This window comes from Notothenia rossii (genome assembly GCF_949606895.1).
Source record: "Notothenia rossii genome assembly, chromosome: 6".
Classification (NCBI taxonomy): domain Eukaryota; kingdom Metazoa; phylum Chordata; class Actinopteri; order Perciformes; family Nototheniidae; genus Notothenia; species Notothenia rossii.
The window spans coordinates 25,467,184-25,486,953 of record NC_136909.1 but is presented as its reverse complement, the minus strand read 5'-3'; the positions used below and the strand labels follow the sequence as shown (position 1 = coordinate 25,486,953).

Sequence of the window (19,770 nt, the reverse complement as noted above, 5' to 3'; positions counted from 1 at the left end):
TGTTCGGACCTGCAGATCATTTCACAATAGCCACTTCTCTTCTTCATTAGTTTTCTTCTTCTCTTTTTTCTGGAAAATCATACCATCTGGCAGGAGTCTCCACCGAAGGTCGAGCCCCTGGTACTTTTGTTTGAGCTATTTAAGCAAGAGATAATAAAAACACGCCTTTAGAAAAAATAAGCTTGTCATAATGTTGTTATGACATTTTAAAGATAAAAATGTACTTCCTGCAAAATTGCATCGGACACCGCTTTGTTGTCTGGATGGATCTGACTTTATTTCCACCCTCACAATCTTTACATGTTTTTTTTAGGTCTAAACGAACAGAAAAAATACATCGGTAAATGTACTTCATCACATTCCACCACTTGACTTTAAGTTTGCTTTCAATCACTTTGGCATTTAGATATAGACAATGTACTTGATATAATAGATAGATAGATAGATAGATAGAAGTAATGCTCACCCTTATAGCAGTAAGGACATTTGCCAGTACAGCATCTGTCCCACCAATTCTTGGAAAAGGACCTTAACAATGTCAGGTTCCTTCAGTATTTGGCTGACCTGGCTCCCAGTGTCTGAAGGGACTTTTACTCTGATCCGACCATTGCCACTCATCTATAACCATAATATATTGGATACATTTCTGTCCGGCTTTAGAACTAACCACAGCACTGAAACAGCTCTAATGAAAGTAGTTAACGACCTAAGAATCATCACTGACTCCAACGATAGCTGTTCTCTTTTTGTTAGACCTGAGTGCAGTTTTTTGATACTATTGATCACAACATTTTAATAAGTCGTCTGGAGAAGTGGGTGGGTCTCTCTTCGATTGTCTAAAAACGACAGCATTTTTTTTTATAAACTTGGGAGACTGTGTGTCAGATACAGTCCACATTCAGTATGGTGTTCCTCAAGGAAGCATCCTGGACCTATCCTGTTCTCTCTGTACATGCTTCCTATAGGCAATATTATTAATCAGAATTATGTCAAATATCACTGTTATGCTGATGATACGCAACTGTATGTCTCCATTTCGCCAGAAAACCCAAGTTCTTTTAATGCACTTTTAACCTGTCTCAATTATGTTACCATGTGGATCAGAAGTAACTTTTTAAAACAGAATGAGCAGAAAACAGAAATGTTAATTGTTGGTCCAAAATCAGAATGGCAGAAACTTGAGTGCGTGATCCCCCCGTGAATCTTAGAACAGCAAACTCCCTTGAAATGTTTAAAAGCAAATTAAAAACCTATGTTTTTAATATTGCTTTTAATTTGGGTTAACTTTCAATTGTCACTAGTATCATTGTCCATATTTTACTGTCTCCCGTATCCCCTGTGAATATTCCAAAAATATATTTTAAGATCAAAAGGTTCCAAGAGAATAGGAAAAACACACACATGCTTAGTTAGTATTGGTTTTCAGGTTTTTGCATGCACCTTTCATAAAGACACAGAGTCCAATTATCTATATAAAAGCAGCTGAGGCTTAAGTTTTTGATAAATCTCAATCAAAAAAGGGTGATACCTGATCAGAGGGTAATTTAGATGCACTAATAGGCTATTATAATGGGTACAAATAAGGTTACATTGATTTGTTTATTGCACATGCTTAAAGGCCTCTCTTGATGCTCCTGAACTCAGACCCAGAGCAGAAGGATGCTGCTCTTTTATTTTTTATAATCACTGAAGTCAGGACTGTAAACGGTTCAATGGAACTTGAAACCAATGCACGAAAAAAGTAGCTGCGGACTCTTTAGTCAAATTTGAATATGTCGACAAGTTGTTAACCTCTGTTTTTTTTTTACTCAGGGCTTGTTTACTTGTTGTCCATGGAAATTCAAGTCACCCAGGGCCTCCTCTCTCTATATAAATAAGAGCAAATGAGAAGCCCCTCAGATGCAGACACACATGTGTCTCTGCTGTACTAAGAACCCATGCATATGTTCTCTCTGTTCCGATGACTAACAGCAGCCAGGGGTTGTCTCCTGTATTGCCCCTCACAAGCTTTGGCAATGTGTTGATGTTTATTTTCAGCATTTCTCTGGCTACATCTATCATTGTCCTCAACGTGTCTGTGTCCCTCTCCATCCTGCTGAACAAGGCTCTGCGCAGCGAGAACCGCTTCATGTATATGCTGAGCACCTGCCTCAGTGACATCTGCTCCGGTGTGTCCTATTATTATGCCGGTGTTCTTGACGTGAGAGATAGCTACGACTCACCTACAAGAACTTTTTACATTGTACCCACATTCCTTGGGCTGTCTTACATGGCAATCCTGGCCGCGCAGGCCGACAGGTACCACGCGGTTGTATCACCTTTTAAATACTCCCAGCTCATGACCCGAAACCGGACCCTGCTGGTCATCCTCGCCTACTGGGTCTACGCTTTCCTCATCGTGGCTGCGCACAACTTGGTCACAGTTGGGGTGGCCAAGAGGATCACGAGCATGGGTACGTTTGTAGGAAACATATTCACGGTGATTATAATGATAGGGCTGAATGTTAGGCTGTTCATTATAGCTAGGTTCCAGCTAGGGAGGGAGCCGCCCTCTGAGGAGAGGGACAGCAAGCGCTCCTCCGTGTATCTCATACTGGTGGTGGCAGTGTTTTTCTTAGGGACGTGGCTTCCTATATTCAGTCACATTATTGTCTGCAATTTCTTTGGTTCCACCTGTTATAGCTTCAGAAATGAAGGCACTGACCCTCTGCGCATTTTGCCCCGAGTTAATGCTGTTCTGACCCCCATCGTGTACATCAGAGGCTGCTCTGCGCTCAGAGCCACGCTGCTCACCAGAGTGTGGAGACACTGCTGTAGGACGAAGAAGAGGGTGATGTTTGACGAGTCTGAATGTGTAAGCAAAAGTTGCAGTACATGATAGTTAAATTCGCCCATCTAATTTCTTTTTTTATACTTGAGCCCAGAATTAATTAAATTGGCTGCTGTGATTTATGTTTAGTCAATATTTTTTGTATGTTTCCCCATGTTCATTTTTGTTGAATCTTGCTGTAATGTATTTGTCTTGCTGTCCCCACTTGGCTTTATTATACAAACAGTCCCTGCGGTTTGTTTCAGAAATATGATTGATGTCAAACTTAACGTGGTTTTAAATCCATGCCAACCCAACGAGACTAGTCATGGGTTTTTATTATGAATGCAAGCTGTCAAACGTATAGTTAAAGGACATTGTTAGGCTTTGTGTTTCTTGGAAGATGTTGAAATTGTTTCATCATGAAGTCAAGTTTATTATTTCCTTTGTTGTCCTCAAATCGAATTGAACGTATTTTGATATCGTTGTTAAAGTTATAGTTTGAACGTCCCAGAACACGTTGCACAAAGAAACTAAGGAGTTGCAAATAAACAGATTATCTATTGCCTGTTTGAATGGTGTGTCATAAATTACAATATTTAACAATTAAAGGTTGTAAATATTTAAACGTTTACTTCGTAGGCTTTATGGCTTTCCTGTCCTATTTTTTGTACACTCATTAATTTCCTCCTTTGAAACAATAAAATCTGAAAAATGCAGATAACGTGTGTCCACGCCTTTATAAATGATTCTTCTGATAAGAAGAATTCAAGCTGTCACCTTGAATTAATACGCTATTTTTTGCTGCAGTGGATGTTAATTGTTTGTCATTGAAAGGTAGCACACGGTGAAATAACAGTGAAGATATTGGTCGCATGTGTTCACTGAATTCATATAAAGTTGCCATTGTACATATAGGCTAGATATTTGATTTATGGTATATCTTATTGCATTTGTTTCACATGTTTGCCTTATACCCAGTGCAATTATTTGTGAATGAGACTGAATTATAGGTCAGGCTTATGCAAAACCACATGCAGGCCATCTGAGCACCTTGATCACACACCTCAGTGAAGGGCTCCCCGCAGAGGATGCACTTTCCGTGGCCACCACAGCGGGTCAGAAGAGCACTTTGGCACAGCGCCATAACTCCGATATCCATGGAATGTGAACCATAAACTTTAAGCATGGCAGATTAAAGTGCCACACTATATGGGTCAATCTATGCCTCTTCAGTAGCGTGCGCGCGATGGTCAAGAATATGAATTATTGTTGGCAGCCAGGTGGCATCATCAAAGTAATCTCATTGATAAATGTCCAGTAACCGTATGTAGGTGAAACCTATCGTGTATCCGGGTTTCTATTGGCTGAAGGCAGGTTCGGGTTCTCTGGGCTAAGAGGAGGAGCCAAGAGATCGTCACACTTCCGCACATCTGGTGCCCAATGTTTGAACCAGAACCATCTCTCTCTATTTTCTGCTGATACCCATAAATTATCTGACCATTAATCATCTCGAGAATAGTTAAGGCTCTGAACTCATATCTAAAGTCTCCAGTTGTATTTTTTTTTATCTTAAATGCAGCTGATAATTCTAATTTCAAAGTGAACAGGTTCCTTTGAGTTTTCTATGATTGCAATATAGGAATTAATAAAGTGCATATTGAAACTGCATAGTTTAATATTGAAGACTCGTGAGCTTGTATAGAAACATAATGCACACTGCAAAAAATACATTAGTAGTCTACACATAATCCGTATCCATGGAACCAGCTTCAGCTTGGTATATTTGAACCGGTTACAATCAGACAAGAAAACATATTGTTCACCATAATGATCTGATCATCGTTGCAGCTGTATTTCAAGCCATGGCCTACTGACACCTTTATACTATTTTGTTGAAACTGCACTTGAAACCTGCAGGTTTCGCTAAGACCCTCCCATAAAACTATTGGGTTGTTTAACTATAATTATTTTAATCAGAGAAGCAGGCCTATACATTGCACAATATAAATTGTCAGACATTTTTTGCAGCGTAGAGCTGCAGTCAGCAGTATGGCTGAGTCGTGCTGCTGGGAGAAGAAGGCCTACATATTATATATCCCTCCCTCAGTCTTTCTCTCCCTGCCATCTTGCAGGTAAAGTTGCCAGTGGTCCTGGGCTGAGAAAGTGGCCAAACCCTCCCACAGTGGGATGTTTCCTCTGCTGCACTCTGGGCTGGTTTCTATTCAAATGTGGGTCAGGGGTGAGGAAGCCTAACGTCATAAGCTTGCAACATGGCGTCCCGAAGGCTGTGAGATGAGCAAGAGGATGGTAAAGAACGCTTGAGAACGATCCTACCGATGTAATAAGGTATTTAAAAGACATTATTTATCTTTAAGGTGGGAATTAAATGCGCAACGGGGTTGATTTCGTGTTTGTTTTGATCGGATCGCCTTCTCCCAGCTGCTGCAAGGATCGCAAGGGTTTTCGGCGTTACGGTGGTGTTTTTTCCACGGCGTGCCAACAAATAGTGTCTCCGGTGGTGCCTCTTCTGGCTCTACCAGCCTCCTTGGCACGCCGACAAAATCCAACACTATTTGTTTTAGTTTATCGCAGATTCATCTGGAAACCGCTAACATGCTTTGCAAATGTTGTGGCGTTTATTTTGACGTCGTGGGCATAAAAGAGATGCCCCACGGGAGAAGTGAGGACCAAATATTCACCAGGATGGCAAAGCACATTAGCGACAGAAAGGGTCCACAAACGGCTCGCTGCAGAGCCTCACAAACCCCACTTTATCTCGTCTTCTCTGGTTTTCTAATCAAAATGTTAAATGAATTGTTTACCGAAATGAAGACAAATTAGCTGTAGCTCTCATTTCAAACGATATGTCTCGTGTAATCATAACATCGAGTTTTTTTTAATTGCAGTAACTTGCACTTATTGTGTAAAGTAACATGGATAACTTTGAGGATTTTAAGCACTACATTTTGCGCAATATTCATTACAATCATATGTTACAGCCGATACCTATAGTGTAGCTTGCATTATGTAGATATGCTTAGTTTTAGGTAGTCAATTAACAAATGATATAACATGATTGTCTAAAGTACAATTAGACTCGGGGGTTTCTGATTTGAAACGTTTTCGGTTAAATGGTATCGATGCATTGAATTGTATATGTCTTATAGCCTATAGGTGGGCTACTGCTATACATCGACCATCTTTGTGATCTGCTACAGTGTGGGTGTAACATTACATTGTGACCCAAAACTGCCTTATAGAAACAGTGCTGCATGATATTGATTCCCGTGTTTATTAGTATTCTGATAAAACAGAAAACTCCTGTATGTTGAATACTTGATAATTAATATTGAACTCAAGACAACAACAAATCGTTCAATAGTTTATTAAACTATGTATTTGCTCAGGTGCAAAGGCAGCTTGGCTTCTCAGGTGATTAGTGTTGTTAAAGTACCAAGGGGCATGAAGATAATGAGGTACAGGAATGTCAGTTATGTGGGTTCCTTTGACTGGCGGCCGTTTTTCTATTGCCAAATTGAAATTCTGCTAGAACACTTCCACCTCGGGTCTCTTTTGCTTTGCATAGTTTCAACTAAGAACAATTACACTATGTACTTCTGATAAGACCGATGACTGTCTCAAATGTATTCTTGTATTACTGACTGTACATGTGTCACTTACGTTCCTTGAGTAATACGTCTTGCCCTAGCTGAAGCAAGAGACCCCACTTTGTTATTTTGTTTTGTTATTCAGTTGTGTTATTTTTCAGTTTTTGTCATGCATGACATAAAGGTGCATTTAGTATTGTTTATAGCTTAATCAAACAAAGTGAACTGTAATTATTCTTTTAGATTAGATACATCCAGGGAAGTTTCTGTCATATACTTACGTTTTGAGTAAGCATTATAGAAGCATGTTTCAAAACAGAACATTTCACTGGTTTCTATTTCCATTTTTAGGCTCTTGACTTGGGAAAGTGTTGTCACAATTTAAGAGCAATATTAAGATACATATTTGTATTTTCACAACCTGCTATCCTCAGGGTTACAAGGTGCTGTAACTTATAATATGAAGATCATAGGACTGTATTTTGGCTGGTTACACCCTCCCACAAGTACAGTTGAAGTGAGCAGTTGCTCTGCTTGTTAGTCTTAAAAGTTGTTTAGCAGTTAACTCAAGTGTGTGTTTCAACAATAAAGTTGAAAAGATTCTGAGCAGCAGTAAAATACATATTACACCTAATGCACATACTCCAATTTGTTGAGGCTTGTGAAGTTTGAATAGGGCTCTTGGCTGTGCAGTATTGTTTGTTTGATAATGACAATCTTGCATTTATAACAGCTATCAGCTTTGAAGACTGAAAGTGCTCAGTGCTGAATTAATTTGATACTACTTTAAACACAGTCTCTCTTATGAACAGAAACACCCGTTCTTCATTTCAGAAAGGAACAATGTGAGTGATTATACTGTGTTGCATTTTTAAAGAGTGGACAATTATGTTACACTAAAACATGTTTTATTTATGCTCTGTGGCAGATAAGTAGCAAGCTGATAGCCTAACTAAAACACAGAAATGAGAAGGATATTGTGACTAAAAAGTTTGAGAATTACTCTGCTGCCTGCTTTCCAACAAGCCTGCTGGAAGCATTTTGTATCTGTTGTCCAATAAACATTTCATGTTGCTACATGCATGGTCTAGTAATAACTGTCAAACACGTTTATTTACTGGCATTAAAATGACCAAGTCAACTGATCAGTGTGACTAGTTTCATTGATTACTCTGGACTACAAAGGGGGGCCTGGGGGGTAATTTGAGGCCTGTGTATGTGTGCCTCATGATCAGCCCATTGGTCTTGCCTCACCCTACATGTCTCTTCACTGACAACACACAGTATCCTGTGTACATTGTGAATGTGGCTTACAGTGGCGTGTGTGGGCAGCACAGCACAGTAAGGCTACTTAGGCTATATGTTCTGCTGACATGATTGCAGAGGACTTATAGATTGTGCTAGGCTGTTGTATCCAAACTGATCCGCCTGTTCTGTTCTGCGCTGTGCTGCTTGTTTGAGGGCAGTTTGGTTGGTGCAGTGACTGAAGCACCTCAGGCCAGGGTTGTTGTTGTTCTTAAAGAAGAAGAAACAGTCTGTGGAATGTAGTGCTGATAGCCAGAAGGTTATGCAGTGTTTAAAGGCTGTAGGAGGGGAGGGGAGGGGGGGGGGGGGGAAGTGGCAGCTCTGTAAAACCTTGGACCATACAGGATCTCTTCCTACCCAACATGCCCTCTGTCCTTAGTCAAAGCATTAGGCTCCAGGTCATGTGGGTCTGCTGCTTTTTACAGGGGAGGTTATCTCATCTACAAAGTTGATTATCTCAAGACAGAGGCCACTTCATCATACCAATCATACAGTATGTTCACTTGTTAGTGGAGCTGATGATTACTTCACTTGTGGCGAGGGTACGCAGTTGGATAAAGAATGTGTGGGTGCCCATCGATCGGCAGTATTTGCTGGTAGGCCCATTGAAAGTCTCAGTGTTTATTTCTGTCTTTATTTAATTACTCTAGAGGGCACTTTGATGCAGCATTGAGGACACTGAACATAGATACAGAAACCCATAGAGAGAGAGGGCATTACCCCTTTACTGTTTTTGAAAAACGCCCACTTAGTCAGACGGTTATTATCTGAATCTGAATGTCAGTCGAACCAAACTATCCTTTTGTTGATAAATAATATACATTGTCGTCTTGTTATTATTTGGATATGAAATTGCATTTATAAATGTTGTTCGATAAAACTACTGGAAGCTAAAGCTAAAAAGTTTAGTTAAGGCATTTGAAAGAATTTGGTATAGTGCAGTGACTCTAGCCTGCTCCTGTCATGTTGTTGCTTTTTGGTTCTTGATAGTTCTAAGAAAGGAATATTTATATACGCGGCACAGTTTTGCCTAAGATATCATTCAAATGTATTACATATATCAATGTCCTCCATAATAACCCATATTTCCAATAAAATATTGAAACACTCATCACACACATTTTTGCAGAAGTACTGAGAACCATAAAGGGAAATCTCCTAAGCCACCATAAATCAAACAAAACAGTTCCAGAGAATGTACATTTTAGTAAAACATTGTGCTTTAGTGTACAGAACTTTTGTCTTTTACCTTTGTATTTTCAGCTTTATTCACATTACCCCTGACCCCTGCCTGCAAATACTCCCATACCTGGAGCCAGCCTTAAATCTAGCATTCTGCTCCTGCTTTTATTATATTCATTGAATTATGACTTTAAATTGTCACATGCTGATGAATAACGTTTGGTTATTTTTAAATGGGGGTTTTCCATATGGAGATTGTGCACAGGTTAGGCAACTGCATCCAAACCTGACAACAACAATACATGTATGAGGTTGTACATGCTATTTTTGCACACTTGATAAAGTATACTGTTCTGCCATCTAGATTTGGCTGTAGCTTATTTGTCTAGCTATGGATGAAATGCACACCACAGAATAAATAAATAAATGACCTGTTGTGGTGTAGGAAAAACATTTTGAGACTTAGGCGACTGCTTTATCCTTTGAGGGAAATCTTAAGACAAGTCTTTCTTCTTCGATGGTGTTGATGCCCTGCGGCAAGAAAAGTTGTCATTTACTACTAGGCATTTTCATTTTACAAAATTGCATGAATTCAGTCATGAGTTTGATTACAGGTTGACTTGTGCGCATGTAAGATGGTTCATATGTTTGTGTATGCATGTGTGTGGCATAGAGAGAGAATATGCTTTTCTTCTGCAGCACAGCCCTAGTACATAGGAGGTTCACAGCTACCTTTGGCCCCCTCCTGTGAAGAAATGGATGGGGCTCCTTTCATTCCAATGCACCCTGGGCAGGACTTATTTGTCTGTAACATGGCTGAACTGCCTGACAGAAAAGGAGTCTTAATTGGAAGGTTTCTACCCAGACTGCGGAATAGATACTGTAATTCATGTGCCCCCCCCCCTTAAGCTATGCAGTACTAGGCTCATTCACCTGTTCACTAGCATTTGTATCCAAATGTATAGAAAGCCACTTCTCTGACAGTAGAAATTGGCATTAACTTCTTATCTTCATGTTTCTCATCATTTGTATAGCAGGACGTCTCCCCTGCAGCTTTTTTGAAGAGATTATAACCAGAAATGGATCAGTGTTCAAAATTCCAGCAGATGCTCTGCAACAGTTCTATTCAACCCCATGCCATGGAGACACAATAAAAAGCAGGTTTAATTCCAAGGAAAGGCCACAGCTGGTGATTTAACTTTTTATTTCACCCTGAATATTCTGCTTTTCATGGCACCACATTGCTGCAGATAAATAGATAAACAAGACTATGTTTGGTCTTGTACGCCTGTTTAGTTTGACTTTGCCCCAAAATTGGAAATTGTTTATTTTTGGAATTAACTTTATGTATTCGACACGTATAAATTAAAAAGGGTTTCTAACAGGTTTTTTTTTTACCTATGTGTACATGAAAAAGACATCAGAGAGCGGAGGTACTGCTGTGACAGCGGTGTGGCAGGATGAAAGAAATATCATTACTCTTAGAAGTGCTGCATGTAGCCAATAGAAACTTAAATAAGTAAGCCACAATACCACATCATAATATTGGTTGAGCCTCCACACAGGATGCATTGCACAGCCTGCCCCAACCAAAAGTTTTGAAAAAAGGAAAACAATTCCCTTTCACTAATAATATACTTATACATCATGATATTAAATAAAAATCATAAAGGGAGATATTACTAACTGATAACATGCATTTAACTGCAGGTTTTACGGTTTCCAGGTTACTATAAAGAAACATATTCATTTCCTAATTTGTGCATTTAAACATATTAAATGTCGACCTGAGATTTTTCTGCAAACTGAAATATTACTCAATCGTTAGAGATGGGTTTATTGCATTTCTTCCGATGCAGGATATATTACACAGGTGTAAAGGAACATGTAGAGCAGGTAGCTAAAAGCACAGCTGTAAGTTTAATATTATCATTATGTGGTGAGCCATCCCTTCTCTCCAGCAGACCTGAAACACAGTACCCACGATTCTTGCGTGGATCAGCCTTACCCATGTAGCAGCGTCAGCCATGTTGGAATGGCTCAGAGGTGGTTGCTCTGTGTTTGTATTTCAAACTGGCTTTGTACCATCCCCCTAACCCCTCCCCCATTCCCCCTGCCCACAAGCATACTCTGGGTGTGTGTGTGTGTGTGTGTGCCGTGCCGTGTGCATGTGTTAACAGGCTCTGTGTGTGCGCACACTCAGGGAGGCCTTGCGCTCATGTACAGGATTGGCTGCCTTTCTGTCTGTTTCAAACACTCTTTACCTGCACATTGGTCTCCTCGGCCCACCCTCTGATCTATGTGACCCTGTACACAGTTATACAAAGTTATTATGTATTGTTGAGAGGAATGGCTGTGAACCATAACCCTGCAGTAAAGCCTGGGTTAAATATGTTTTTAAAAGCCTAGATCTTGTTTTCTATTGGTTGTTTAACAAATTACCTTTCCTAGTAGTAGGGTGTGTTTGATATTGCGCCACAGGACTTTGCCTCACCTCTGCCCTCTCTCCTGGCTCTCTACCCTCTGTTCAGGAGATTAGTGCCACAGCCCACTGCATGAACACCAACTCTGAAAGGTTTACTAGCTTGCTGTTTAATCTATAAACTCCTTGGAAAAAAGATGCAAGAACAGCCACCATCAAATTAAATAAAACCAGATCATCCAGATCACTGGTGGAACCAGTTTAATTTAGAGCAGACTCACCTTAACTCACGGCGTGGGGCACTGTAGCCATGTTTCACTGCATAATGCAACACACCCCTACTCAACTCAATTTGCACTTCTTTGGTTTAAAATAAGGACAAGTTGCAGATTGTACCTTATACATGCTGCTTTTTTTTAAAGTACCATTTCATAAAGGGTTCTAAACGAGCTGAGCTGAATCTGCAACACTGCAGACTGGGGCTGAATGATTAATCGATTTTAAATTGAAATCGCGATTTTAAATGATGCGATTATTAAATCGCAAAGCCTACGATTTTTTTTAACATTTTTGTTGTACTTCTTGTGTGTTAGTCATCCACACCAATCAGAAGTGCTGTGCTCCACATGTACCAGCCATTGTTAACCAATCAGAAGTGGCCCATGATAGAAGGTGATAGACAGATTGATCCAATCACCTGCCAAGTATTTTTGAAAGTGCCTGCCCTTTCAATAGCTTCCAATGGAGCTTTCCTAGATGGTTTGGTGAAACAAACCATCTGAGTCAGGTCAGTAATGCTCCATCACATGTTTTACATCTATTACAGGGTGAATCTTAAACTGAAGCTTGACTTTAAAGCAACCCAACGGAAGTTTCATGTAAGTTTAGTTCTTTCACTCGTAGCTCGGCTGTGGGGGTGCTAGAGACGGGAGCATGTTGATGCGACCTTCCTAGCCGGAGATATGGCCGCATTTTACAATAACCTTCCGTTAGGTCGCTTAAAAACAAATATCGCAAATCGCAATCGCAATATTTGTCAGAAAAAATAAAAAAAATCGATCGGAGAATTGTAATCAGCACTTAAAGGGACCTCCTGCACAAAGCCCGGGTACTGTCAATAGCGATTGCATTTTAAAAATATCCCTGGATACTGGATAGTGAAGAATTAAATGGAGTAAAGCACATGGTATTTAACATTTGTTGTAGTATGAGTTGGCATTTGATGCTGACTATTTTTCAGCCCCTCCTGGATCTACACACGGATATGTTATCCTGATCACACCTGTCAAGTCTGTGTATACAACTCTGTCTGTTCATGTCCTCATCAGCAGACTACTGACACAAGTCAATGTGGAGGCTAATCAGTAGGGTGCTGTGTTTTAGAAATTAGGTGTCCCTTCTCTATCATTAAGCCACAGTCATTTTTTGAACAGCTTAAAGGTCCCATGTCATGCTTTTCCGGTTATTACCCGTCCCCTTGTGTGTTATGAAGGTTTTTCTGCATGTAAACGGTCTGCAGAGTCAAAACCCTCAAAGTACATCCTGTAGCGAGTAAAACTCTAACACGGAAAAAGGCCTGTCTATGCTGCCCCAGAACGCCTCGTTGGAGATTTCTCTTTTTCTTCCTGGGTACAGTGACGTGCCCATACCCAAATGGACCAATCCGTGGAGCCGTTACGTTACATCCGCGGAGCCGTTACGCTAAGTCCGTGGATTGGTCCAAATTGACCAATCCGCGGACTTCCTCACACACAACCTCAATCTTTTCCCAGCTGCAGCTCTGCCGATTTCTCCTCCCTGAGACGGTGCGACAAGGCGAGGCTGTGAGTCGGTGTGTGTGTGTGTGTGTGTGTGTGTGTGTTCGGGCTGGGTTCAGCTGTGTCTCGCTGTCTTGCAGACGGCCACTGGGCTCATAGGGAGGGGGGGGCAGGAGCTCCAACAAACCGTTTAGGACAGAGAGTGAATACACATACTATACAGCGATGAGCTCAAAGCTAAATCTGGCACTGTTACGCTTGATACATTTTAATGTTTTAAGTGTTCATTACTGTGCATTGTCCCTGCCAAATAAACTATTAAATGAGAAAAAATGCTGTATGAGAAACCAATGCGATTTTGGAAAATTGCACAATATAAATCTATTTTAGTATACCTCAACAATGGAATTATGATCAGTAGAAATGGCCATTACATGGGACCTTTTAATACTGCAGAGAAGGTAAACTGATCCTGTGCACGAAGGGCAATGTCTATACCCTGGTCTGTAGTTCAAGCCCAGAGCTGTCTTTGATTGGTATGTGGGGCCATATTTGGTGATGGCAGGTATTGTTTTTTAACAGCACTCCTATTAGCAGCCAACTTGCTATCTCTAAACCTCCTTGCCAGCCTTTAGGAAGGGGCTTCGAAATATAGGGACACAAGCCAGCTAGTGACCTTACATGATAACTGTGAGGCTGCAATGCTGTACCAGCCTACACCTGGTCTTGAAAATGTTTCTACAGACTGCAAGAAGGGCCATGCACTCACAGATGGAGCTGCCATCATAGTGCAGGCCTATCCGTCTCCTGTGGTATTAAGCCTGCCTTCCTGGGCAGCACCATTGGAAGGGGAGCTGGGCCTACACGTGTCCCACCCTAGCTGCATATAGATCAGCCGTAATCCATTAGCAGCTCCCTGGAATCCAGCCGGCACAGCACAGCACTGGAGGGGCCAGGGGGAGAGGGTAGCTGTGGGTGGGGGTGGAGGAGGAGGAGAGAGAGAGAACGAGGGATGAGAAGAGGAGGGGGTGGGGGAGGGCTTTTTCTCCTGAGCTTGCTTCTCTTCTCTGAGCCCAGCCCCCTTTTTTATGTCGGCCTGCTGGAAAAGCCTCCTGAAACCCCCCCATAAAGCCTGCAGAGGTGTGTGTATGTAGGGAGAGAGACTTGACTGATATATGGCTTCCTGGCTGGCATCATAGCAGAGGCCCTTCTTTCTAGCAGCCCTCGTCTCCATTTCCGCCTGCAGGGCTGAGCGCCACAAACCCCTCCAGCACATTCTGCAATTTAATGCATATCTTGGTGATGTGTTCCAGAATGGCTCATTATAATTCATGTTGGGGACAGCGAACTGTTCCTGGGATGTGTCTGCATGCCCGGTGAGAGGCTGGTGAGGGTGGGAGGTAATAGAGAAAGAGAGAGCGAGAAAGGAGAGGAGAGGAGAGGAGCAGGGGAAAGACGGGGGAGGGGAAGAAGAAGAAGAAGAAGAAGACCATGAGTAGAAGTGTCAAAGCGGAGGAGACAAGCCCAGGCCTGGACCTGAGAATAATGATCACTCCAGCTGATTGTATCAGCTAGCATGACTGTTCCAACCGTCGCTCTGATACACCAGCCAGCCATCTCCATTTAACAATCTTCACCTTGTTGTTCTTACATGATTTTCAGTGTTCCCTTTTATAGATTTTTCTCGTCCTGTCTTACAACCTTCTTTGAAAGCGGTTTGCAATTATTCCCTCATCAGGTTGTGGACAATGATTGGGGCAGAGCTTTTCTGTTGGGCCTTAACAGTATATTCAATCAATCAATCAATGTTTATTTATATAGCCCAATATCACAAATGTTACATTTGTCTCAGTGGACTTCACAGTTTGTACAGAATATCAGTATGACAATACGACACCCTCTGTCCTTAGACCCTTGAAGATATTCAATATTTTGTTTCAGAATGTAATGATGCATCAATATTGTGCTGGAAATGTCACATTCTTTGAGAGAGAATAGCTAAAAACATGCTTGGTTAATGTATTTACGCTCAATTGAATGGTAAAGATCACAGTACTAAGGTTGTGCTGATGGCATGGCTTCTACCTTTGTGCGACTTGTTCTTGATGGTATACACCAGATCTATTTTTGAAACTGGAAAAAAGGCTGTACCACCTACCCTCGGTTTAGTGTACGAACTTTAGCCTGATACATTCAGATGAGTTATTCCAGCAGGGGTTTTGAGAAAACGAGTTTAGTGGTGTGTATTTGCATTTAAGCTTTGCGCTCCAGTCTCTCTAGCTGACTTTAGAAACCACTGCCTTCTTTTCTACTGCACATTAGGAAACATGATTTTCAGAAAATATCTAGGTTGGCACTTGGTTTAAATGGCACATTTTCAAATGTATTTATGGCTTGAGTTAAGCATTTCCCTGCATTACAGTGTAATCTCCTATAATACGATATAACCTGCCCTGGTCGGGGGCATTAAAGATGTGTGTCCATATTCCCAGCATGCCCAGGGCTTTAGGAACATCATGAACACAAGTGCTACATGCTACAGTTACATCACTCCTGAGCTCTGGCTGTAGCTCTGTTATTGCAGTACATCTCTTCAACCAAATGTGTTCTTCAGTGTCTAGAAGCAGAGCCGTTTGGTACAGAATAGGTCATTAATATATGGTTTCAACAGTAAATGAGATTCATCTGTCCTATTTCCATATGAGGGCCTCTCGGGAGGATCAGGTGTTGCTGTCCTCTTCTTTGAGCCACACCCTCCCCCCCCCCCCCCCCCCCCCTAGTCTCTGCCATAGCTCCTGTGTAGTTTTACCTGCTCAGGTGTCACCTAATCCCTCCCCCCGGCCCTGCTGTGGCACCGACCCCCACCTCTAGACAATGGGGCAGGGCTGACATTACCATGACCTAATGGAGGCTAGAGTGATCTGGGTTTCCAAAGAGGGCACCCCACCGAAACTAGAGTTACTCTGCGGTGGTAGGGATGAGAAGCTGAGGGGAGGCACCTTAAGATAGTAGTCACTCTACCCTTTCTTCTTCTACGCCTCTTTGGCCTTTGTGCCAGAACAGTGGCAAGGTGTATCAGAACTTGATCCATAGAGTTTCAATTTGTTTAAAAGGGAAGTTGTGAGGAAGGGAAGGGTTCCAGTTTCTAAGCAGTTGTTTCATTTTGTGGCACGCCATGCTAACAGTTGACTAATTCTGTGAGCGCTAATAGCTTGGATTGCTATACTCACAGTTGGAGTCATAACACATGAAGATTAATAGTTATAAATATCAGATGTCGAACCACTGTCACTGTCATGGTTTTTTCTTACTGCACTGCAATAAACAAAAAATGTAACCTAGCTTGCACAAACGCACAACATTTTCTAAAATGCAAGCCCTGTTTGCTATCTCGTACAACTCATTGCTTGGTAAAACAAGCTTTTTCTGAACTTGAGCATGTCATTCTTAAAACTGTATTGAAGAATCATTTATAATGTATATAATGTCAAACTAACTGCCTTTTTCTTTATTTTTCTTTCAGCTTCCGGTGGTGCTCGTGTAGGAAGAGAGAGAGAGAGAGCGAGAGAGACAGAGAGAGAGCAAAGGAAAGAAGGAAGGTGGAAATGGAACTGCCAAATCATGCCAAACAACTGCTGCTGCAACTCAACCAGCAGAGAGCCAAGGGCTTCCTGTGTGATGTTATCATCGTGGTGGAGAATGCATTGTTCCGCGCCCACAAGAACATTCTGGCGGCCAGCAGCATCTACTTCAAGTCTTTGGTCCTTCACGATAACCTCATTAACCTCGACACAGAGATGGTTAACCCCTCTGTATTCAGACAAGTTCTGGACTTCATCTACACTGGGAAGCTCATGTCCTCCTCAGAGCAGAGCAATGAACAGAACTACACTGCCCTCTTAACCGCAGCCAGCTACCTCCAGCTCCATGACCTCGCTGCTCTGTGCAGAAAGAAGCTTAAGCGCAGTGGTGGGAAATCCCTGCCAAGTAAACCCTCCACTCCAGGTCCCCAAAGCCGCTCACGCCTCAACAACCAGCGCCTTTCCACTTCTACGCCAGCTGGCCCCAAAAACCACTATCCTCCGACCCCATCCGACGTCGACCAGCCACAGCCAGATGAAGGCCTTCGGGACAAGCTCTCAGATGACGAAATGTTTGTTGGCAGCTCTGGGAGGAATGGCAATGGGGGGAATGGCAGCAGTAATGGAAATCTCAGCAGTGGAGGAAGTGCTGGGGAACCAGACCTTGGACTAGATCTTTCCAAGAAGAGCCCTCCCTTTGCTGGCACAGCCACTGATGCCCTCAGCCCACACAGCATATCCCAAGAGTCCCCTCAATCTGCCTCAGTATCCACAACCAACAGTGCCTCACTGGATGACTCCTCTACCACCCTACCAGGTGTCGACACCGGCTCAGAGGAGCTCAACTCCTCCTCCAAAGCCTCAGAGGACAACCAAAACCAGCCAGATGGCCCTCCACCCCAAAAGAAATCTCGGCAAGGTGCCCGCAAGAACGAATGGCCTAAGAGAGAGGCATCAGGGTTGAAGTCTGAGGATCATGAAAGGCCCCTTGTTAACGGGGTGATTGTGGGTCCTAAAGATGGACGCTCCTCTGACCAGTCCTTCCAATGTAAAGATGAGGACGAAGGAGGGGAAAATGGCCAAGACCACACTGATGAAAGCGGGCAAAGTGACGGAGAGAGTGCAGGAGGTGGAGGAGGAACAGGAGGGGGAAACCACAGCGCCAACTACGTTTACCGGCAAGAAGGTTTTGAGCCAGCGTTTGGGGACAACCTCTATGTGTGCATTCCCTGTGGTAAGGGCTTCCCCAGCTCTGAGCAGCTCAATGCTCACGTGGAGACTCACAATGAGGATGAGCTCTACATCAAAGAAGAGGCAGGGACCTTTGTGAAAGAGGAAGACGAGGAGGAGGCAGAGGACCTCTCTGCCCCCGTGGGTCCCTCTAGCTTTGGCTCTGAAGCACGTCCGTTCAAGTGTACAGTCTGCAGTAAGAGCTACAAAGACCCCGCAACTCTGAGACAACATGAAAAGAGCCATTGGCTGACCAGGCCTTTCCCCTGCAACATCTGTGGCAAAATGTTCACCCCAGAGGGGCACCATGACACGCCACATGCGCAGCCACCTTGGCCTCAAGCCGTTTGCGTGTGAAGAGTGTGGCATGCGCTTCACACGCCAGTACCGTCTGACGGAGCACATGCGTGTACACTCTGGGGAGAAGCCGTATGAATGCCAGCTATGCGGGGGGAAGTTCACCCAGCAGCGCAACCTCATCAGTCACCTGAGAATGCACACCTCACCCTCTTAGAAACGCATCAAGCCAAAGAACTCTGGGAATAGAAAAAAGTTCTCTACCTTTTTTTCCATCTCAACAGCAAAGAAACGCACATGTCCACATTCACTTGCAAACACTCACAGTTCTTCATATTAATTCCAGTTTACGATGCCATGGCTAAGTGAAAGATGTAGCTGTTAGCCACAGTGGGCTCTTGGTGACGGTGGGAACTGTTGATGCAAGGATCATGTCATCATTAATACCAAGCAACGTCTACTCACCTGCTCAGGAGTTCTAGAGGGACAATTACTCCTGTCTCTCTCCAAAGACTTGTGGTCTGCATTACAAGTCTGTCAAATGTGAATGTGGGTACTGATATAAAGTCAAGCCCCCTCGCCTCATACCCCTCAGCAGCCTTTTCTCTCTTCTACCTGAGCATTGAGTTTGTCAGATTGGTCCTCATACTGATGAATCTCAAAAGTCCCCTCTGAACTCCAGTGCTATTTTGACCAAAAACCTGCGCAAACAATACTGGCAATAATTCAGCAAAAGATTATTTTGACCCTGACAGCTTTATATCCTTTGTTATTTTGGTGATGGGGATCTGTATGTAAGAGGAGGGGTAACTGGGTTTGGGACCATCTCCATGCTTTAACTGAAAGACCTAAAAAAAGGTGGAGTGACATTGGATTATGTTTTTATTTTCACAGACCATGAAAACTCAAAGTCCTCTATACAGCTGTTCACAGTAATACAGAGAGGATTTTCAATGTTTTTGGTTTTGCCTGCTAGTGCTGGTTCGAAACCCCTTGAGGTACTTGATGTACTTAAAGAGCTTGTAATGTTTCAGTGAATGTGTAAACTGGAAAGTCTTGGGATTTTTCTTGTTGAGGGGAGGGATTTGGGCTGGGGGGGGGTGGCGGCTGGCTAAGGAGAAGGGGTTTTAGACTGAACGTTGTGTTCAGTGGGTACGTTTATTTTTTTGTCTGTATAGCTTTCCTCCCCTCAGAAAAAAGAAAAGTCTATTTATATAGGCTTGTGACCTCGCTACCTCTGATTATTCTTACGAACTCTATGTTGATTAGTTGAAAGTTCCTATGTAATTAATTGTACAAAGTGTGTAGATTATGGTAACTTTTCACCTAATGCTTTAACCTGCCCATCTCTCAACACAGGTTTTTGATGCTCATAGGTTTTACACATTAATATTGTTTTTAGCTGTTGTATTTACTTGTCAAATATAGCTTTTCGGGTGCCCTGGTCAGTGTGGCCCCACCTCAAAGTGTACTGTAGCTTCCTGCCTGGAGCAATTAGTGGTTAGTTAGTGTAGATGTATAGTGTTCCAAAGATCTTATGAATGTTGAGGAGAACAGAGCTAACTAACATTGCTAG

The 19,770-nt window shown here is 42.5% G+C and overlaps 2 protein-coding genes across 2 annotated transcripts; both read left to right on the top strand.

The window, feature by feature from the left end:
• The first annotated feature begins 137 nt into the window (after positions 1-137).
• Positions 138-3,466, top strand: LOC307045239 (adenosine receptor A1). Its single transcript, XM_079690766.1, has one exon. The coding sequence runs from the start codon at positions 1,961-1,963 to the stop codon at positions 2,876-2,878; it is 918 nt and encodes a 305-aa protein (XP_079546892.1). The 5' UTR covers positions 138-1,960; the 3' UTR covers positions 2,879-3,466.
• A 1,399-nt stretch (positions 3,467-4,865) lies between these two features.
• Positions 4,866-19,265, top strand: LOC307045201 (hypermethylated in cancer 2 protein-like). Its single transcript, XM_079690736.1, is given in 3 exon segments — positions 4,866-5,158; positions 16,610-18,191; positions 18,193-19,265. Coding segments are annotated over 2 exon segments (1,719 nt in total). The 5' UTR covers positions 4,866-5,158; positions 16,610-16,691; the 3' UTR covers positions 18,412-19,265.
• Positions 19,266-19,770: the final 505 nt, after the last annotated feature.

Coding starts and splice junctions, on each gene's coding strand:
- LOC307045239 (XM_079690766.1), top strand. CDS start 1,961: ATGACTAACAGCAGCCAGGGGTTGTCTCCTGTATTGCCCCTCACAAGC.